This window comes from Oratosquilla oratoria, chromosome 42, assembly GCF_046742065.1.
Source record: "Oratosquilla oratoria isolate Oo_2021 chromosome 42, ASM4674206v1, whole genome shotgun sequence".
NCBI classification, from domain to species: domain Eukaryota; kingdom Metazoa; phylum Arthropoda; class Malacostraca; order Stomatopoda; family Squillidae; genus Oratosquilla; species Oratosquilla oratoria.
The window spans coordinates 12,013,798-12,037,267 of NC_134818.1; the positions used below are offsets into that span (position 1 = coordinate 12,013,798).

The window sequence follows — 23,470 nt, forward strand, 5'->3', positions numbered from 1 at the left end:
TACTGCGTTTTAGTAGAAATGAATTGGGTTATAATATTCTAGACTTCCGTAAGAACATCTAACAATGTGTATAACATTCGTATTTTAAGTTTAAATTCTCTTAATTCGTCATTCATCTTCTGACTATATGACGCGAGAGTAATTTGACATTTGGAAATTTGAACAAAATATCGTAACCGAAGTCGTTTCTACTCAAGTGAAATAGCAAAAGCAAGTAGCATGCTAGCCAGAAATGCTAAGTGTGCTACCACATTAAGTTCTTCATCGTTTTGCAAGCGTGTGTTGCTATGTTTTTTTTTATGTAATTATTATTTATCTATTAGTTTTCATTTTGTTCTTCTTTCACTTCTGCCTGTAAGAATAATATAGTTATTCGTTATTCACTTGTTTATTCATTCGTGGATCCTCCATGACAGTTTTCGATGTTATCATCACCAGCTACGAAGATTACATTCCCCGACTGTCGGGGAACTTGTCTCTCCAACTGTACAAGCCCTCAGCCGTCTCTGTACACTTGAATTTCATTGTTCATGATAGTTTTTTTTTCTGCTCTTCGGTAAAACGGGCCCTACACGATCAATATTATTGCGCAATATTCCATATTGTACAATATTATTGACGGTGGGTGTAGGGATAGTATTGAAGAATAACACAATATATTGAAGACATTAAATGTACAGGCTAAACACGTGTTCCTCTTCAATACGAAACCTACACTGTCAATAGTATTGTACAGTACGCAATATTGCGCAATAATATTGATCATGTAGGGCCTGCTTGGGAAAGGGGAGTAAGGGGAAGCTGGAGGGTGAGGTCTGTAGGGGAATTAAGAGATGTCTTGGTACAATGTCTACCTGAAGACAGGATAAGTCTGGGCTCTGACCGGAAGATGACCACTATTTATTCTCCCCCACCTCCCTAAGTCAATAATTGAGTGAGTTGATCGATCATAAATGGAAGCGATTGACGGAAATTGGTTCAAATAGAAACCAAAGAAAGAATTAGAAGTTAGAAGTTGATTGTGACGAAGTTGTATCATAAGAAGTTAGGAAAAGTTAGACAAAGTGAGGAATTTTTTTGAAAAAGAAATTAGACAAATTCATTCCGTGTCTGGGACGGCGCAACGATATCAAAAGTTGAAATTGATCAAACAATATTCTTTTCTTCATTTCCCACTTCCGCCCTATTCCTCATACACCACCGCCACCTCTTTTTCCTCCTCCTCCTCTCCCCCTCCTCCGCTTTGTCTTTCTTCTCCTCTTCCTCTCCTCCTCCTCGTCTTCTTCTTCCGTTTTCTTTAATTTTTCTTTTCATAGCTCTTTTCTTTGTTATTTTCCTTTCGTCACTATGTTCAATTCACCAATATTTTCTTTGCGCCTCTTTTTTATTTTCATTACTGTTCTCTTCCCATCACTCATTCCTATTCATCATAGTTTTCTCTTCACAAGAGTTCATTCATCATTCTGTTCATTATTTTTCATTATAACACCATAACTCAGTTGCTATCGTTTTGGCTTCGTGATTATGTCTGCACAGGTCAGTGTTCGAATCCCAGGGCGGAGCTTGTGAAATCCACTTGTCCTAAAATACACAGCATATCGGAGGGTTTGCCTGAAAAATATTCGATAGAAATGCTACGTCTGCTGTAGCCATGAAGAGCGTGCTCGGGGACTCGTTCATAGCTCAGTTGCTAGCGTCTTGGCTTCGTGAATATGTCCGCACAGGTCAGGGTTCGAATTCCAAGGCGGAGCTTGTAGAATCTATTTCTCCTAAAATAAACATAACACCATAGCACGATTGATGACAGAAGCGTCACTCGCTTTGGAAGAGGCACAGTGCCAAAGAAATAAACTAGATAAATATGTGGCACTGAGTGCCAACTGCTTGGGATAATTTTAATCAGGATTAACTCGCTTCCATCGGGAGGATGGGTTGCCATGGTGGTGGTGAGGAGCCTACGCCAGGAGGCGCTGAGTAGCTGCGGCCAAAGCCGTCACCTTTCCTCTACTATGCGTTTGGAGTGTTGGGGGCAGGTAATATACAGTCACTGGTAGGAACCGGAGAGGAGTGCGGGATTCGAACCCACAAGTAAACAAATACGAGACCAGCGCCTTATGGGCGGGTTTCCATGGAGTTGAATAAAATCACCTGGCGGCGGGTAAAGTGCCACCCAGTACGAAAGGGGTTAATTGGTCTTCCACCAAAATGAATATAGACCCCCCCCCCTCAAAGAAAAAAAATAGCGAGCGCTACGGGATGGATTAAAAGAAATTTAATATATTTGGAGCGAATATGAAGTCGAGGGAAAGCTTTAGGCTTCCAAGTTCCTGAGCACATCACGGGGCGTCACGTCACACTGCGCCTGCGCAAGAGGCCTCTCAGCAGCACGTGACGCTAACCGCAACCCAACGTAAGTAATCGCGGGCACGATTCCCCCATTCCTAGTTAGTTCGGCCACGGGAGGAGTAGGAGGAGAAGGAGGAAGGAGGTAGGTAGGAGGGAGGAAGAGGAGAGGAGGACAGTAGGAGGAGCAGAGAGGAAGAAGTACGAGAAGAGGAGGAGGAGGACAGGAGAAGCAGAGAAGTACGAGAAGAGGAGGAGGAGGAGCAGGGGGAGGGGGGAAAGAGAAGAAGAGGGGAACAGAAGGAGCAGGGAGGAAGAAGTACGAGAAGAGGAGGAGGAGGAAGAAGAGAATTTGGAGGAAAGGAGACCTTGACGAGGAGAAAAAGTGGAGAAAGGTGGAGGAGGGGAAGAAGGAAGGGGGAAGAGAAGAGGAGGGGAGCAGGAGGAGAAGAAAGGAAGAAGTACGAGAAGAAGAGGAGGAGGAGGAGGAAGGGGAGGAGGGGAAAAGAAGACCATAACGAGGAGAAGAGGTGGAGAAAGGAGGAGGAGGTGGAGGAGGAATATAGAAGGAGTAAGTTGTTATGGTCTGGGCGCGGAGTGGCACCCGTCAGCACCATCAGCGTCAGCATCAGCACCGCGCTCTCCCGTGGCGGCTGCGGCTGCGGCAGCGGCGGTGGTGGCAGCCGCAGCTTCCCGCGGCTTCCCGCAGGCGAGACTCCAACTTGGGGCCGTCCAAGAGAAAGAAAAGAATTTAGTTATGGGTTGGAGTCGGGGTCGGGGGGGAGGTCTATTTCCGCAATCTTAATATCGCGCTTTTCTTTCTCTCATTATCTCTCTCTCTCTCTCTCTCTCTCTCTCTCTCTCTCTCTCTCTCTCTCTCTCTCTCTCTCTCTCTCTCTCTCTCTCTCTCTCTCTCTCTCTCTCTCTCCAGTTTCACTGCCTTGGCATTTGTCGCCCGTTGTAATCATTTATATATATTTCTCCGCCAAACTCTTGTGTATTATATGTGTGTGTGTGTGTGTGTGTGTGTGTGTGTGTGTGTGTGTGTGTGTGTGTGGGCGTGCCCAGAAGAGAACTAATTAATGTTGTGTAACTTTAAGCCTTTGGATAATTTTTACCAACAACAGAAGTCGTCATTAGAGTTCGGTAAAGTACTTTATCTAATTGTGACCTTCTTCAGGCGTCGGAAGCTCCTGAGGTCTTATTATAAGGAAAACAAAAATAGGGAGAGGAAGAGGAGGAGGAAAAAAGTTTCGCCTGAAGTCTGATACCGCCAGGTTATCCAACTCGTGTGGAAAGTTAGGAATATGAACGAAAATTGGACAAAAATGTGATCATAACTATTCGGAAAACACGCCAAGGAAAAGGGCTGATTTTGTTGTTTTGGCAGACCGGAGCCGTAATGTGTGGTGGTACAAGAGGAGGAGGAAGAGGAGGAGGAGCAAAAGGAGGGGGAGGAGGATAGACAGGGAAAAGAAAGAAGAGAAGGAAGAGGAGAAAGCTGATGAAGAAAGAGACGAAGAAAGTCATGGAGGTTTGTGTAGACAGAAGGAATCAAAGTGTGTGTGTGTGTGTGTGTGTGTGTGTGTGTGTGTGTGTGTGTGTGTGTGTGTGTGTGTATGTGTGTGTGTGTGTGTGTGTGTGTGTGTGTGTGTGTGTGTGTTGGCTTCGTGATTAACAGCTATTTACCTTCCGAATGAAAGCTCAGAGTTCTTGTATAGACTCAGACCGTTGCTCTGAAAGCTATCGATCCTGCCTTCAGAATCCTACAAAACCCTTCAAAACTCGGTAGCTCTATTCAGCAAAGTAATTTAAAAAATCGGCATCGATTTTTATCTTTTTATTTTATTTATTATAATTTTTTTTCAAAATATCCAAGAACGTTTCTGTTACAAGCTGCACACTACACCCATCTTATTCCGCTGAACCCCAAAAAATTATCACTTTTATTTTTTATTTATTTTTTTTTTTTTTTTGAGAGAGAGAGGGAGAGGGGGGGCGATTTCCGTCCTTCGCTAGTGATTATTTCTTATCGATCGGCGGTATCTCTCCTCAGTTCTTTGGATGTCGCTGGCCCAAGGATGTTATCATTCAACGCTGCGCACCTCGTCTTCTGTGGAAAAATGTCCTTGTGATCAAATGTCTTTCGACAAGATAGCTTAAATGTCCGTTTCCGGGTGGCAATCAGTATGTGCCTTTTTTCTTTTCCGAATTTTGAATTTGAATAATTAATATTTATCTTCGAAGTTCAAAATTCAAATAATATACCTGAGTTACGGAAACGGAAGTGTGATCTTCTTCTCTTTCTTCTTCTTCTCCTCCTCCTCCTCCTCCTCCTCTTCGTTGTCCTTTTTCTTCTTCTCCTCCTCCTCTTCTCCTCCTCCATCTTCTTTATTTTTCTTCTTCTTTGTCTTCCTCTACTTTTCTTCTTCTTTTTCTTCTTTTTCTCCTCCACCTCTTCCTCCTCCTTCTTCTTCTTCATCTTCTTCATCATCTTTTTTCTCTCTTCTTTTTTCTTTTTATTCGTCTTCTTCCTGTTCTTCCTTTATTTCTTCTTCCTCTTCTTTTTTTCTTCTTCTCTTCTTTTCCTTTGCCCGTCTTCTTCTCCTTCTTCGTCTTCTTCTTCTTCTTCTTCCTCTTCTTCTTCATCTTGGTACTGAAGAGTGTGTGCTATAGTTTAGTCATCCATTGTCATCCACATAGTCATAGTCATTCACACCATAGTCACGGTCATCCACACACGTCATCCAGTCTTCCTTTCGGCCATCATTACTTCATCTATTTGGTTCCTTATTTCTCCTTAAATTTTTTAAGTATCTTCTATAGTCTGTGCCCTCCAAGGAGTCCGTCCAGGGTGTGCCAAACGTCGTGAGCCAGTCTGCCAAATCAACCTTAGTACATGCCTCTCTCTCTCTCTCTCTCTCTCTCTCTCTCTCTCTCTCTCTCTCTCTCTCTCTCTCTCTCTCTTTCTCTCTCTCTCTCTCTCTCTCTCTCTCTATCTATCTCTCTCTCTCTCTCTCTCTTATTCCCCATCTATGTACTATGTGCGTATAACTTTTTATGATTATAATATCTATATACAAAGGGCTTTTCCCCCTTATAAGGGAGGTAGCCAACTCAATGGCACGTATCTACTCCTCCACTTCCATCCATCACCCTTTCCCCCTCTCGTCTTAGCTCCTCATGGATGACGGGTCATCCCTGTATCCCGCCCACTACCCTGGGTCAGAAGCAATGTAGTAAGGCACAGTACATCCACAGCAAGGCTGCTTCACTTAATCGGCGACCCCCCTTCTCCGTCCCCTCATGCAGAAAAAGAGAAAACGGGGAGAAAACCCTATTATAGTAACGATATGAATAAATTCTGTGACACGTGGCAACAGTGCTTTTTCCCGTGGCAACAGCGCTTTTTCCCGAAGGTGCCACAGGTGAGACAAGTGGGATAGGCTATCGGTAATCGTTGTTATGATCCTAAAAATAATATTCATTGTACTATACAGTTTCCTTTACTGTATAGAAATTATAAAATAGACTTTTTTTCCCTTTCGTGACCTTTGCTTGCCTTCCCTTGCCTTACCTATACTTCCTCGCCCTTCCTTCCCTTCCTTCCCTCTCTTGACATTCTTTCCTTATCTTTTCTTGGCCTTCTTTTTCTTCGGCCTTCTTCAACCTTCGCCTTGCCCGTCCTTCTTTCCATTTTCCTGACTTCTGTAGCCCCTCGTGGCCGAGTTGCCATTATGTGAAATTACAGAAGCCAATTCCATCCTATTTCGCAAATCCATTTTCGATTTTCTCGTATCAATCAACCTTTCCACGGTTTTCTTTGTGTTGGCGAGTGTGTTAGAGAAGAAAGAGAGAGAGAAAAAGAGAGACCACAGTTTTCTTTGTGATGGTGAGTGTGTTAGAGAGAGAGAGAGAGAGAGAGAGAGAGAGAGAGAGGCCATTGTTTTCTTTGTGTTGGCGAGTGTGTTAGAGAGAGAGAGAGAGAGAGAGAGAGTAAAAATGAGTTCTCATAAAGATACCACACTCAGGCGATTTTATTCACTTAAGAGATGAACGACTCTCCTTGAAGACTCCATTTCGTCCCATGGCTGCCCCATTAGTTGTGGGTTCGAATCCCGCACTTTTCTCCGATTCCCAGCAGTGACTGTTACCTGCCCCGATAATCCAAGCGCATAACAGGGCAAAGGAGACGGCATCGGTTGGAGCTGCTCAGCGCCTCCTGGCGTAGGGTCCTCACCACTTATATCTAGCCCCCTCCCCCGTCCTTTGAGGCAGTGAATGGTTTTGAAAATCACGAACGTCGTAGAGTTCGACAAGACCAACATAGCTATTGATGGTAGCATAGTCTTCTTGAAGGCATAGTGTATGCAGACGTAAAAAAAAAAAAAAAAAAAGAGAGAGAGAGAGAGAAAGAGAGAGAGGTTGGGGGGATCTCACCAACTGTTCTCCCCGCCCCTCCCCGCCCCCTCCACGACCCCTCCCCGCCTCCTTGTTCGCCCTTCACCTCCAGCCGGTTCTCATCTTCCCTCCATCAGGACCAGCTGTTCTCCCTTTCCATGCACACAAGACACATCACCAACAGTCCTGAAGACCTCTTGATAACTGGTCACTCCCTTGGGGGCACCGTATCCTTCGTTATCATTGACAGTTATTGCCGAAGAAAGAGTCACGGTTGCCTGTTGGCTTGACCTCTTGATCTGCGTATCGAAGATCAAAAAGTCGAACTCCTCATGTTGGACTTCTTCCTCTGAAAGCTTTTGGTTATCTTTGCTTTTTCTTCAGAGTCTTTGACCTTCTCATCTTAGGGTCCTTCCCAGGGGCTAAGGTTCGAGTCCTTCCCGTCGGACTTCCTCTTCTGAAAGCTTTTGGTCATCTCCGCATCTTTTTCAGCCTCTGGCTTTATCATCTTAGGGTCCTTCCAGCGGCGCTTTATAAGAGACCTCACGTTATGGCAACAGCTTGGTCGTAACTGCACCTGATTGGCTATTGACCTCGAGCGCTCAGAGCAACAGCCAGTCAGGTGCAGTCATGAGGAAGATGTTGCCATAATATGAGGTTTATTATTCGCTGGGACGGCAGAGTGTCACAAAGATATTTAATTTAGAAGTAGAAACTCAACTTTACCGGCAATACATAAATAAGTAAAATATATAAAATAGAAACAAATTAATAAATAAATGAATTAATAAAGAATAGATGAAATAAATGAATAGAAATCAGATAAGATATATTTCAAGATAAGAATAAAATTATAACGTGACTGGAGTGTCTTCATTTTGACTTAGAGGAAGATTACTAGGAAAAAGATGAAAAATTATATTAGTCACGGGGTCAGCTTTGATGGATGAAATAATTGGAAATCAGAAAATACCCGAAAATAAAAATAAATAGATAAATAAGTCCGATCAGAAAATGTCTGCAAAGTTAAGCAAACGAAGAACGCTGCTGTCGCAATTTTAAGAATTCTAAAAAAATATATATATATTTTTTCTTTTTCTTTTTCTTTTTCTTTTTCTTTTTCTTAAAGAGCGACGTCTCAAGCCTGACAAACCACCGCCATCGCCTTCATCCACTCATCCACTATACTTGTTTTGCACTTCGTATGTCAAAAGCTTCCATCAGGGATATGAATATGAATAAGAACGATATATAAACATGCGCGCGCGCGCACACAAACACAAACAAACACACACACACACACACACACACACACACACACACACACACACACACACACACACACACACACACACACACACAGATAGAGAGAGAGAGAGAGAGGTCAATACATATTATCACCATCCCTTTTCCTTATTAAAGGGTCACTTTTGGCCAAATAAAATAGCCTTGTGACAGCCAGAAATAAAGGAAAATTGCAACCCGCTATGACAGGAATGACGTATGACCACGTAGTCTATAAACATAACCGCTACACAGCCGTCATGTGTCATAACCACACCCTGAATATCGTCTCATAACCGCATCACCATTACAAGCAGTGCGTGTCACAAACGGCACACCAGAAGCACTGTGTCACCTCGACACAGCCCGACAGCTTCTCTTTCATTGTTATCACTAACTAGAATTCTAAGACGAACCAGACCCTATGGCCTGAAGTTGTTTCTCTTTGGAGGAGGAAAAAACCTCCGAAGAAGAAAATGGGAAGAAGAGGAGGAGGAGCGGGAGAAGGAAGAAGAAAAGGAAGAGTGGAAAGAGGACGTAAAAGAAGGAGATGGGAAAGAGGAAGAAGATGAGAAGAAGGAGGAAGAGGTGAAGGAGGAGGAGGAAGAGGGGAAGGAGAAAGCAGTAGGAAGAGGTGGAATGCGAGTGGAAGTTTGTCTTACACACGCGCACACACACACACACACACACACACACACACACACACAAACACACACACACACACACACACACACACACACACACACACACACACACACACACACACACACACACACACACACACACACACACACACACACACACACACACACACAACCTCTCTCTCTCTCTCTCTCTCTCTCTCTCTCTCTCTCTCTCTCTCTCTCTCTCTCTCTCTCTCTCGTAACATCTCACACTCGCTTGCCTCCACAAATACGCACGCCCGCGCCTCTGGAATGAGATCGTGGGCGTAGGTCGAGACTGGCAAATATTATTATCGAGTTGAGGCGCACAGAGCGGCGCCAGACAAGGCATCGAGTAATTCATTACATCGGGAACCAGCAGATGTTCAATGTTTGGCCAAGGTGTAAAGCAATTTACTCACGACCACGGCTCTGACTCGACTCCGTTTTTCTTTGGGACCCCCACCCCCCAACACCCCCCGCCGCTCCTGAGACCGCCTTGCCCCCGTGGCTTCCGGGTGGGGCGCTGGAAGAGGAAGTTTCCGGCCGATTACGTCGGACGAATTGGGTGGATTCCTCGATGGACTTGTGATCGCGAACGCTGAAGTGAATTTGAAATAAATGAAAAAGCGTCAGGCTGGTTCCGGGTATGCAGATGTCTGACAGGAAGGTCGGGTCTTCGGGGGAGGTTGGTGGATGAGAATTCAAATACACCGAGAAGGAGCGTCTTACCGAGAACGGCCCTCTCACATTGGGTATTCATTAGAGTCTTTGCTACCAGGAGTCCATAACATTACGGGCCATTCCAGAATATATATATATATATATGTATGTATATATATATATATATATATATATATATATGTATATATATATACAGGTTGACATTCAAAAACCCGGCAACCTCGGGACCTGAGGACTGCCGGATTTTTGAAAATGCCGGATTTTTGAAGTATATAATTTTGTATGGTGTACCCCGTATATATTTAAAGAAAATTACCACCTGTACAGTCATTTAATGGGAAAAATAAACACTAAGTGAAAAGCAAAGGAAATTTTATTATTCACGAACTAAATAAAATACAGTAAAGATAGTTATATAGAATTTTAATTCAATTTTAATAAAACATATAAAACTGATCCTCCGAAGAATTTTAATTAAACTAAATAAAATACTCCGTACTGTACTTCTTAGGAAAGAAGCTAAATAGCAGATGGGCTTTTTACACATAATGTCGTAAGTTTCACAAATGGTTCGCACAGATACATTGGTACAATTTTTTTTTTATATATTTCCACTTTCTCTGCGATCGATAACGCGTTTTATGTCACCTTTCTTCTTTGTTGATTCCATATTGGGGCTATACAACAACAAATAAATGCTATAATGAGGAGAATAATGAGAAAAATGAGCAGGATTACTTGTTAGCAGGTGGAAGCATGAACCAACAGCTGATTCTGGCGTAAGCGGCAGCTCCAGAAAACAGTGGCGCACCAACGCGGGAAATATGAAAATCAAAATGCGCTCCCGAAATCTGTCCCGGATTTCTGAAGGTTCCGGATTTATGGTTGCCGGATTTTTGGATGTCAACCTGTATATATATATAGTGTGTGTGTGTGTGTTTGTATAGAACTAAGATTCAAATCTTCAATACGCTTGTGTTCCCTGTCTTGCTGTACGGCTTTGAAACATGGACACTGAATGTTGACTTGAAGAGGTGTCTCGACGTCTTTGGTACCAAGTGCTTTCAGAGAATTGTAGGAAATTATCGCTATGTCTTTGTATTAGTATCAAACCAACGTTTTGTTCCGTAAGGCTCAGCCAAGTCCTTGGCATCAGCATGATTGGTACTCGTACCAACTCTGACTATGTTACACGCTTCTTGATGTAGTTCTTACTTCATAGTATGATCTCTCCACAGGAAAGAACTCTTGATGGAGGTGACGAAAAGGGGGGGGAGGGGCGTTCACAGAACTCATGGCTAGTACAAGTCGACTGATCATGCCGAGATATGTTTGGAAATGGGAAGGGTGACCGCATGGAAGCTCGCCCGGAGAATCTATGGGGTGATGGACGTCTCTTCTCCCTCCTTTCTCTTCTCTACTCTCTCCTCCTTCCTCTCTCATCCCTTTTCCCTCCTCTCTTCTCCCTCCCCTCTCTCTTCTCCTATCCTCTGTCCTCTCTCCTCCCTCCTCCCCTCTCCTCCCTTCTCTCTCCTCTGTCTTCTCCCTTTTCCCCTTTCTCTTCTCCTCTCTCCCTCTCCCCTCCTCCCTTCTCTTTCCTACAGTCCTCTCTCCTCCCTTCTCTCTCCTCTCTCCTCTGTCCCCTCTCCTCTGTCCCCTCTCTTTTCCCCTTTCTCTTCTCCCCTCGTCCTCTCCCCTCCTCCATCTCCCCTGTCAATCTTTCAATCTCTTCCCCTCCTGTTCCGCTTTTATTCATTTCTTCCTTTTCTTCCCCCCCTCCCATACTCTTTCCTTTACTTTCATCATGGTTTTTTTTTGTCCTTCTCCCACTTTCTTCATCCTTGCCCCTCCTCTCCATTTCATTTTTGTCCTCTTCTCCTCCCGGCCTCTCGCTCGGACGAACCAACCCTTTCACGTGTCGCTCAGAACTTCCTTCTCCTCACTCTACATCCTCTTTCCTCTCTCTCTCTCTCTCTCTCGTCCTTTTTTGCCTCTTCATATCCATTCTTTCCCCCTTCCTTTTGGCACAGTCTCTCCATACTTTGACTCTCTCTCTCTCTTCAACTCTCCCTCTCTCTCTCTCTCTCTCTCTCTCTCTCTCTCTCTCTCTCTCTCTCTCTCTCTCTCTCTCTCTCTCTCTCTCTCTCTGAGAAAAGTCGAGAAGTGCTGAACTCATATGTGGCGTTCAAATAGTTTTCTTTGAACATTAGTGTACATATGTATGAATGTGTGTACCTGTGTGTACGTGTATAAGATTTACGTGTATGTATATATATGTGTGTATATGTACATTTATGTGTGTATTTGTGTGTTGTGCGTGTGTATGCGCGTTCGTGTATGTATATATGTATATGCCGGTATTTATCTATTCATATATGTAATATTTGTATTAATGTGTGAGCTTATGTTCGCGTGTGTTTGTGCGCGCATTCATATCTCTATCCCATTTAAGCGCATTGCACTACTTGCCCGATCAGTGTTTGCCTAAAGTGAATCCAGAGTAATTCGAATGTTTATTCATTGACCCCATCACGGGATTTTCCTCTCCGAAGAGTGTTCGATTCAACGTAGATGATCATAAGCGCATTCGATTCCATGTCGGTGGAACCGGAAAGGGTTTTGATTCCTTTATCGAAGGAATGCCTTCTAGATTTGCATAAACGTCGGTGTTATTCTCTTGTCTGGGGTCGAGGCAGACTGTGTACAATTATTTTTAGGGTGGGTTTTGGATACACACACACACACACACACACACACACACACACACACACACACATATATATATATATATATTTATCTGTGTGTGTGTATAAATATATATGTATATATGTATATATATATACACATACACACACACACACACACACACATATCTATATATATACATATATATATATATATATATACATATATATATATATGATTTCAAGAAATCTACAGCGACAATGGCGTTGTTGAGTTTATATTGGAGCTTTAATTTCTCTCGTGCAACACGTTTCTGTGGTGGTTCCAAATAGTTGAGAAGGTGTCCAAAAGACATTGGGTGCGGTTTTCTAAAACTTGTTGCACGAGAGAAATTAAAGCTCCAATATAAACTCAACAACGCCATTGTCGCTGTAGATTTCTTGAAATCATGTATACAACATGGCCTCCTACCAAAATATATTATATATATATATATATCTGTGTGTGTGTGTGTGTATATATATATATATATATATATATATCAAGACTGTACAAAAATTATTTTATTCGAATGCAAATGTTTAATGTTATGTCCCTCTTCCTATACCCGTCATGAATGAACTAACTTGAGCCTTTGATTTGTTCCAGATGCACGGTGCAGAGTGAGTGTGAAAAGGCCACTTTCTCATCTCCTCGTTGGCTCAGCTTCGGATCCGGTCAGCAATGCATTGACTTTGAGAAGATAGAGCCGGATCGAATCCCCATGCACATGGACGCTAAGGTGGGTTGAAGTGGGCACCACAAGTGCATATAGACACAAAAACACATGTCTATATTAAAACATGCACATGTGTAAAACTACACACATCCCACATCTAAATGCTCATACCACAAACGCATATATACAGACACAAAAATACATGTCTATATTAAAACATACACAAGTGTAAAACTACATACATCCCACATCTAAATGCTCACACCACAAACGTATATAAACAGACACAAAAACACATGTCTATGTTAAAACATACACATGTGCAAAACTACATACATATACATAAACCACACGTACACGCATATAAACAAGTACTTAAAAAGGCATGCACATAAGATATGCATGATACACGGTCACACACAGACATACACGAAGAACATGCACAAACATAAAACAACACACGTATACCTTAACCACATGTACACGCGCATACACACATGACTAAAGATACACAAAAGCATATACATAACACGGGCACACACGAAGACATATACATAAAGACATACACAATTACGTATAGACGCATGCACAGACACATACATAATGAGACATACACAGATACATAGAGTAATACAGAAAGATACATGACATATGCACAAGTACAAGTGCACACACACACGAGGGTATACCTACACACACACACACACACACACACACACACACACACACACACACACACACACACACACAGACACACTCTCTCTCTCTCTCTCTCTCTCTCTCTCTCTCTCTCTCTCTCTCTCTCTCTCTCTCTCTCTCTCTCTCTCTCTCTCTCTCTCTCTCTCTCTCTCTCTCTCTCTCTCTCTCTCTCTCTCTCTCTCTCTCTCTCTCTCTCTCTCTCTAAGGAAACTTCTTGGTCCCTTTGACCGCATAATGACTTCCGTTGGGATTTTGTGTTTGCTTATGCCAGACGATTTTATACAGCTGAGGATAATGTCCCCGGACTGAAGGAGATCATAGAACCAGACAAACACTTCCGGGGAAGGCCAGGAGCTCAGCCCCGGATACGTTCCGGGTATTGATTGTATTCTACCGTACTATTCCCCTTCCCTCTTCAGAAGCACTTCCTTCTCTCACCGTCTCCTTCCCTTACTCAGAGGTCCTTGCACACTATCATGCGACTCTGAATGCACAGAACTGAATGAAGTAGCTTGGCAGTAAAGGGGAAGGGGCCACCCGGCACGGAAGGTGTTTATCTGGAAAGCGGATCCTAGTTTGAACACGTTCTTTGGTGGTCGAGACCCTATCTCGTCTCGGCCCGACCCTCATAAGAATGAGATCATTTGTCTGGCGAGGGTTCGAATCCCAGTGGGAGAGTTTATTTCCAAATGTCAGAATGACACACACACACACACACATATATATATATATTTTTTTTTTCTCGAGTTTCAAAGACAAAACACCTCAACCCTACAGAAATATGTAACGGTGTTCTTATTGCCCTTCCTCAGGATCAGTTGGTAAACCTTTGTCTTCTCGCCCTGTACAGGTCCAGCTCACCATCCGGACTCTCCCAGAACTGCCCTCAGGAGCGAAGTACCTTTGCGTCTTTGGAACAGCACCTCCCTTGGACGCCATTGTCACGGGTTCAGATCTCTCTTGTGAGACTCCGCCCTTGAACGAACGTCCGCCAATCACAAACCACAAAGACCACGCCCTTGTCCCTCTCAGCGTGAGGTCTTCGGAGACGAATATGGACTTCGTCTCTCGAACCTTCGCCTTCTACGACTGTTCGCGTCATACGATGTGCGTTTCTTGTGTCCGGAGCGCCTGGGCGTGCAACTGGTGTGTCTACGACAACGTGTGTACACACAACGCTTCCAACTGCACTGGAACCGTTGTATCGGGGGAGAACGTAAGTATACGAGGCAGTCACTGTAGTGAGACATTCTTTTGGACAAATGCTTTCGTAGGCTGAATCGGTTAGGGAAAGGGATAGGGTGACATTTTCGCACAGGTGGATGGGAAGGGACGCGTGTAATGGGAATAAGAAATAGGGGAGGATGTTCTTCTTCCATGCTTGACCACATCGCTTTTTGCGGATAACCTTACTGGATGAAAATGACAAAAAAAAAAATTAATATAACTAAATTTCTCCACTTTGACACAGTGCGAGATATATATATATATATATATATATATATATATATATATATATATATATATATATATATATATATATATATATGTATGTGTGTATGTATGTATGTATGTATACGAGTATATTATCCAATACTTATTCACAAGCCCCATGCTACCGTGAGGTTTGACCCTCTCCTTTCCCCTTTTTCAGAACACGGTCCCCCTGCCAACCCACGGGGCCTCCTTCTGCCCTCAGTTCTCCGGTGGCCAGACGGAGCTCCTCGTCGCCGATGGTGCCCGCACCCAGCTGAACCTCCAGGTGGATAACTTGCCGATTCCTCAGGTGGGACAGCTGGGTTTCCAGTGCGTTGTGACGATCGAGGGGGCCAACATGGTTGTCGGGGCACGTGTGGGGGGCCCCACGTCTCTGGGGCCCCCGATGGACGGTGCTCCTGAGGACCCAGTGGTAGTGGCCGCTTTGGCTCCTGCCCACGTGACCTCCAGCGCCAAAACGGAGGACAAGGACGAGGCGTTCGAGAAGGGCGGGCAAAGTGCCGGGAGCCAGGTGGTGGTGTGCGAAGCCACTTCGTACAGCTACGAGGCCGAGATGCCCGAGTACGAGGCCAAGGTCACGCTCCGGTGGAACGACCGGCACTTGGTGGACACGGCCACTCTGACGCTGTACAAGTGTTCCATCCTCGGAGGGCACCGGGGTCATCAGGACTGTTCCCTCTGCGTCACGAGACCGGAGAAGTACAAGTGCACTTGGTGCGGCGGCTCTTGCACCTTTTCGTCCCACTGCGGAAGCGATCCTGTCCATCTCGACTGCCCAAGACCCCGCATTGATATGGTAAGTTGTTGATAAGTTATCACCATCTAGGGGAGGGGAGATAAGGAGAACTTCGGCGTGACCAGGGAGATCGAGCGAGAACTTGGGGTAATCTGATGGGAAACCTAGGGGGAAAGGTTGGGGAACCGGGGGAAATCTGGGTAAGAGCTAAATGGGACCCTTAGGGAAACTAGAGGTAATCTGGGAAAGACCTCGGAGGAACCTTTGGGGAAAATTAAAGAAATCTTGGGGAGAAATCAGAGAACTTGTCGGAAAAAATTGAAAGAATCTGGGGGAAACCTGGGGGGAATCTGGGGGAAAACTGAGAGAATAGGGGTCTTTGGGGAATCCTTGATGGGGGAAATAATACTCAGGCGCTCGTGATGACAGAGGGAGAAAAGTAAATACAGGTTGAGGTTGCACGAGCTTGTGAGATCGGCAAGAAGGAAAGAAGTTCTTGGAGTTCAACTCAAAAATGTTTTTGTTTTTATTTCTGCCGGGGATATTTTTTCTGACATCTCCAATATTGGAAACGGAAAATTATTCTTTAGAAAAGAATATTAGGAAATGATTTTGGCATTTAGACTTTTTTCTCTTACGCCTTAGTCAAATGAAATTGTACTCTTAATTACTTAGCTAGAAAAGGGTATATAAAGTGTGTCACTAGGTAATGGAGGAAAGAGAGGGGGAGGAGGAGGAGATGGGTGAAGCAAAGTGGCAATGAAAATAATTGAAGAGATTTTTTCTTCATCGAGACATAATTAAAAGCAAACATTCTCCCATATTCCTTCGCTTCCCATACGTCTTCCCCTCCCCTTCCACCTCCTCCTTTCTCCCGTCCCCTCACCTCCCCTCCCCTCCTCTCCTCTCCTCTCCTCTCCTCTCCTCTCCTCTCCCACGCCCTCAAGTCCAAGTATTAAAAACTATTTGGATCACTGTTAAAAAAAATCGATACACACACACGCATACACACACACACACACACACACACACACACACACACACACACAAACTCGATGGCGCAGTGGTAGAGTTCCCGGCCGCCACTACATCGGTCCGTGTTCGAATCCTGCCCAGGGCTGAAATTATTTCAGTATCGCTGCGCTGCGAATCGTTACTCCAACTCTCGTGGGCTGGGGGCTGGATGTGTGTGTGTGCGTGTAAGGTCACACCATTACCCATAGATCGGTCATATGAGCTCTGAGCTCTCTCCCGGGAGGGAAATAGCTGTCGATCACGAGTCCAACACGTGATCCAAGACCATGGTGAATCAGACACACACACACACACACACACACACACACACACACACACACACACACACACACACACACACACACACACACACACACACACACACACACACACACACACACACACAGACACACGCAGCGACAATAAAGAAAATAAATTAAAAGAGGTCTTCATTGAGGAACTAAGTTTGTTGTTGAGTTCTCATAATTGAATGTCAGGAAATTAAAAATACTAATTAATCATAATTTGATAACGACAGACCAATTGTAGTGAGGAGAATTTGCAAATGTAATATAAATGGATTGCTGAATTAATGCCGTAGTTGGACGAATTGATATCTTCCTAGAAGGCCGACGATAGAAAAGATAAGAAAATGTGCTAATGATGACTTGCTTACACCGGTAGTAGATAAATAAGTCACCCATGTTGCTTCACAAGAGTAGATGAGGAGGGTTGCCAACTTGAGTAGAAAGGAAGACTGATCAACAGATCTACCTAGAGTCCTGTGCACGGGAAAGGAATAGAAATATCTTTGACTTAATTTGAAAAAAAAAAAAAATGCAGGAGACGTTTACAAAAAGGAAAAAAGAACATAAGACAGTGGTCTACTTCTTATATTATTCATTTATTTGTTATTCTATTTTATTCATTTTTTTTATCTTGTACAGTGTACAAGATGCAGGGATGACCCGTCATCCAGGAGGTGCCAAGATAAGAGGGAGGGAAGAGGGTAGAGGGGAGTGGAGTATGTTGGGGATGGAATGGGTGGGAGGGGTTTTTATGCTTCTGTTTTTCTCGCTACCCCCCTTGTAAAGGGGAAGAAGCCTTTGGTATATGTATGTATGTTTGATATTGTGTGTTTGTTCTCCAGATATGATAAATACAGACGCGGAGATCAGCCTTAGGCAAGCAGAACTTATTCAGAAAGAATTTTACGACTTTTTGGAAAGAAAATAGACTTTTTTTTTTTAAATGGTGATTTGGAGTTGGTTTTCGTCTCATGAACTCGCCTTTTCAACCGAAGAAGTCTTTCGTCTTTATTAATTGGTGATGGAATCCACGGTCGCTAAAAGTAGTTATTTGTTTTTACTGTTATTCTTAGGGAAAATGGTTTATTTTACACGCGTGTACACACGCGCACACATAATTATACATATGTATATATATATATATATATATATATATACTGTATATAGTGTGTGTGTGTATGTATGTATGTGCGTGTGTGTGAGTGGTGGCAGAGGTCAGAGGGAATATGTGTATATATATATATATATATATATGTATATGTATATATATGTATATATATATATATATATATATATATATATATATATATATATATATATATATATATATTACAGGTGAAAAATGTAATCACATATTTGTCAATCACGTTAAAACCACTGTTGGAGTAGAAAAGACTGGAGACGGGAATCTATATATTTCGACATCTCCTGAAGAGGATTGCAGTTTGCAATCGAAATATATAGATTCCCGTCTCCAGTCTTTTCTACTCCAACAGTGGTTTTTAACGTGATATATATATATATATATATATATATATATATATATATATATATATATATATATATACTGTATATATATATATATATATGTATATATATATATTTTCTTTTCTTTTCTTTTCTTTTCAAAGACCAAAGATCTGTGCTCAGAGACACAGAAACGCTCAGCCTACTTAGCTACCGAAGAGTTCACCCTCAAGTAAATAAAATCACATGACGGCAGTGGAAATATAAGGTCAAAGTGCCACTAGGCACGTGAGGAGTTGAAAAGGAGTCGTTTGCTGTGGATGAGATAATCCAGCGCTTCCATCCTTCGGGACAATCGCGCCTAAGAAGGAGATGGTCAAGGAGAGAGGAGGGCGGTCGAAAAAGGAATAATAGAACTTTAAAGTGATCAGCATTCTTTTTTGAGTGGTGAGTCTATAATCATGAAATAATCCTGCGTGACTCTGCCCCATAGGGGGGGTGTCACTAAATTTCCCTAAGATACCTCTTACGCGAATAAAAGGAGGTACAGAACTGACTCAGTATTGTATTTTGTCGCCAATAACCAGCGCTTCTGTCCATGTGGACAATATCGCGCCGAAGAGGTGAAGTCACGAAGGAGATTTGAGATTAGCAGACGTGATGAAGTCGAAACCGAAGAAGACTTCTGCCGAACTTCGTAGGACCTCTTCTGTAACGCCGACAAAAATGTATAAATGTATTTTTTTTTCTAACAAGAACCTTCGTCTCAAAGTTTTGAGTTTTATTTTTTTCAGATCCAACCTTTAGTCGGCCCTCTTGAAGGAGGAACCCTCGTGACCATCGAAGGCAGCAACTTGGGACTTCGCAAGGAGGATGTGACAGGCAACGTATACATCGGCGACGTCCTTTGCCAGGTCGTCGATTACCAGGTGTCGGTGAAGATCACCTGTAAGACGGGCCCCGCCCCACAGCACCTGCTGGAGCGGGGCGGGAGCGGCGCCAACCTCCAGTTACCTGTACGGGTCACCACGAACGCAGGCACCACACACTCCACCGTCAGGTTTACGTATACGGTAAGATGATGCGCTTGTAAAACGGTGGTAATTGACCTTGGGATAGAAGAAAGGGGGGGTAGTAATTACTGGGATTAGTGGAGAAGGAATGGTTCTAGGACAACTGAACCCCACGGACAACTGCCCTACCCCGGATGCTTTCTTCCTCCCCCGGCTAACCGGCCCCTCCTCCCAGACAACAGTTCACCCGGACAACTGCCCTCAGGGACAGTTGACCACCTCCCAGGACATCTGCCCCCTTGGGCAACTGATCCCCGCTAAAATTCACCTAATTCACTGGACAAATGGCCCGGACCGCACTATCCACATCCAACTGTCACAGTGTTAATTGTAAATAATTCTTCACTCGCAGACACGTGCGTTGGTTCAGGAGTTTTTTCACTTGTCGCTCATATACATTCAGTTATTATATGTGATTGCATGTCATGGCAACCCTTCAACATGTTAGTCAACACCGGAGCCGAGTTCATTGCTGTCATTCCTTGCTGGGCATATACAATAAACTTACATTTCATTACTCGCGAATGAACGAGGAGGGAGAGACGCCATGTAATGAAGCTGTAGGGATAAACCAGCTTGTGCTGTTGGGCCCTGCTGTGGAGGTGCTTTGTCCTGTTGCATTGCTTCTGACCCAGACAGTGGACGGGAGAAAGAGATGACCCTCCATCTATAAGAAATTGAAATAAAAGGAAAAATATATGGGTCTTGCATGGGTGTGCGATAGGTGGGAGGTGGGTGCATGCCTTAGCTGGCCACCTCCCCTATAAGGGGATTGAGGTCTGTCGGTATATGTATGTGTGTATGTATGCATGCATGTATGTACGCACATTCCAGCCATTCCTGTTTAATAAACATCATATTATTAATATAACTTTTAGATCACAAAGGGGTTGGCTGTTGTGATTACCATATGAAAGAGATCAACATCAAGGGAAATTATTTACAAATACACAATGATGGTCGTATGTGAATGGGGTTGCTTGAATCATTTGTACAGTGGATTGGGCCATCTATAGTGGCGGTGGTTATCCAACGGGGGTGATTGTCCCAGGGATGCGGTTGTCCCGGGGGGCTTTTGTCCGGGTAAGAGGGAAAATTAGGACGTTTTCTCAATATGTACGGCATTGAACAATGAATAGAAACATTTCCCTTTTTTTTCATATTCGACATTTGAGTGTTTTGCCTGTGTAGGGATGGAAGGAGTGGCGGAAGAGGGATGTGGAAGCAAAGGGTATATTCATATATTTATTGTTCCAATGTTATTTTATTTTACTTATGTATTCATCTATTTGTTTTAAGTACTGGTGAGTATCATGATTAGACCGTGCCACATCCTCAACTACATGAACATTTTCTTTTCCCTGTAACTTCCAGAACATCTCAGTGACTTCGGTGACGCCTTTGCTTGGGCCTATGTCAGGAGGAACCATCCTATCCATCGAAGGCCGCTTCCTGAACGTTGGCTCCCACGTCTCGGCCACTCTGGACAACCTCCCCTGCGTCATCAACAAGACCCAATCGTCCTCCCACCGCCTCGTGTGCATCACCAGCCGCGCCACCTTAGCGTCTCCCGTCGTCGGAGCCGCCGGCGGAGGAGCCGAAGGAGGCGCTGCAGGAGGAATAGGACTCGTGGTACGGAAGCTCAAGGTGACGGTGGACGGCGCCAAGAGAAGCTTGCCCTCGCCCTTCACTTATACCCCAGACCCGACCATTTTGGAATTGAAGCCCTTGAAGAGTCCTTGGCGGGGTGGACGACTTCTCACCGTGCACGGGACGAACTTGGATGCCATCCAGGCCCCGAGGATGATGGTCATGTACCATGACGTGGTCCTCAATACAACGGCTTGTAAGGTCCTCTACCGCACGCAGATGGAGTGCCCTTCGCCTCCAGTCGACAGGGAAACGCTCTTGGCTCTCCTGAGGAACCGCAGAGAGGCCGTCGTTGACTCCGGAGAGCTCCTCCGGACTTCGAGAGATGCCAGGGTCAAGTCTTCGCACAAGGTCTCCAGGTAAGCCGGATTTTGATTTTGAGTTTGGGCTGCTTCTGCTTCTTCTTCTTCTTCTTCTTCTTTCTTCTTCTTCTTCTTTGTTTCTTCTTCTTCTTCTTCTTCTTTTTTCTTCTTCTTCTTCTTTGTTTTTTTCTTCTTCTTCTTTTTCTTCTTCTTCTTTGTTTCTTCTTCTTCTTCTTCTTCTTCTTCTTCTTCTTCTTTATTCTAGCCCTATATGACCAAGAAGTTTTCCTCAATATTGAAGAAGTCATTTGACATTACCCACTTCTTAGTCTATGTTCAGCTTTTCCTCATTATTTTCTTCGTCTTAAGACTCTCTCTCTCTCTCTCTCTCTCTCTCTCTCTCTCTCTCTCTCTCTCTCTCTCTCTCTCTCTCTCTCTCTCTCTCCCCCTCTCCCTCTCTCTCTCTCTCTCTCTCTCTCTCTCTCTCTCTCTCTCTCTCTCTCTCTCTCTCTCTCTCTCTGTCGCCCACTTGATGGGGTTATAACGCAGATTCATCGTACACAGGAAATAAATGTAAAACAACTCCCATGTAATATCTAAAAATGAATCAAAAACACGTATATCAACTAGATTTTTTTTTTTTTCATAAGAATGTAATTGAAATACGTTAACTTTTTTATCTCATTTTATTAATTTACATTATACAACCACCCACTTGAAATCAAAGACTGCTTTTACGTGGAAGTTTGTATCTTACTCTCCATCTATCAGATCTTCTTGAATTGCATTTCCCTTCCCTCCCCTCCTCCTCCTCCTCCTCCTCCTCCTCCTCCTCCTCCTCCCATCCCTCTCCTCCTTCTCCTCCCTTCCCTTCCTCCCCTACCCTCATCTTCTCTCCCTCCCCTCCCCTCCTTCACTTCCCTCCTCTCCCCTCCCTCCATTCCCTTCCCTTCCCTTCCCTGTCCTTACCTCCTCTTTCTTTTCCTCCCCTTCTTCACTTCCCTCCTCTCACCTCCCTCCCTTCCCTTTCCTGCCCTTACCTCCTCTCTCTTTCCCTCTCCTCCCTTCCCCTCGTCTCCCTCCTCTCTCTCCCCTCCCTTCCCCTCGTCTCCCTCCTCTCTCTCCCCTCCTTCACTTCCCTCCTCTTCCCTCCCTCCCTTTCCTTCCCTGTCCTTACCTCCTCTCTCTTTTCCTCCCCTTCCTGCCCCTCCTCTCCCTCTCCTCCCCTCCCCTACGTACCTTCCCCTTCTACCCCTTCTTCCCTTCCTTTACTTTTGCCTTCCTTACCCCCTCTTTTAACTTCATACTCCCTAACCTCCCTTCCTTTTCCCCATTCCACTTCTCATCTTTTCCCACTTCCCCTTTTCCCTCCCCTTTCCCTTCCCCTTACTCCGTCCATTTACCCTTTCCCGTCCCTTTCCTCTTACCTCTCCACGTCACTACTCCTCTCCCCTCCCTTGATCTTGCCTTGATCTTTATCCTCTTCCTTTCCTTCCGTATTGTCTTCCACCTCTTCATCCACTACTTCCTCTTCTTCTTCTTCTCTTTCCTCTTCTTCTTCCCCCCTGTTCTTCCGCCTCCTCTTCCACCTCCTTGGCCTGCTCGTGCCCTCTTTCTCTGTTCCTCCATCCACCTTCCCATTCTCTCCTTGTATTTCTTTTTCTACCTTTTTGTATTTTCGTTGCCCTCCTGGCTTTCCCCATTTTTTCCGCTTCCCTCTTCCTTTCATTTCCTCTCACATCGTCCTTCCCTCGTTTTTCATTTATTTTTTCATTCTTCTTTTTCTCCTTCTTCTTCTTTCTTCTTTTTCTTCTTCTTCTTCTTCTTCTTCTTCTTCTTCTTCTTCTTCTTCTTTTCCCTCTCCTTTTTTGTTTCTTCTTCATATGCTTCTTTTTCTTCTTCTTCTTCTTCTCCTTTTCCTTCTCCTTTTTTGTTTCTTCTTCTTCA

The 23,470-nt window shown here is 44.1% G+C and overlaps 1 protein-coding gene across 3 annotated transcripts in view; it reads left to right on the forward strand.

Moving 5' to 3' along the window:
• The window catches only part of LOC143021454 (plexin-B-like), a 224,489-nt gene that overhangs the window by 143,639 nt on the left and 57,380 nt on the right, over positions 1–23,470 (forward strand). For all 3 annotated transcript variants that reach the window (XM_076178947.1, XM_076178946.1, XM_076178948.1), the window contains exons 4-8: positions 12,708–12,840; positions 14,327–14,692; positions 15,131–15,769; positions 19,293–19,571; positions 20,946–21,580. In XM_076178947.1, coding sequence (XP_076035062.1) covers positions 12,708–12,840; positions 14,327–14,692; positions 15,131–15,769; positions 19,293–19,571; positions 20,946–21,580 — 2,052 coding nt within the window. The remainder of the gene's footprint in view (positions 1–12,707; positions 12,841–14,326; positions 14,693–15,130; positions 15,770–19,292; positions 19,572–20,945; positions 21,581–23,470) is intronic.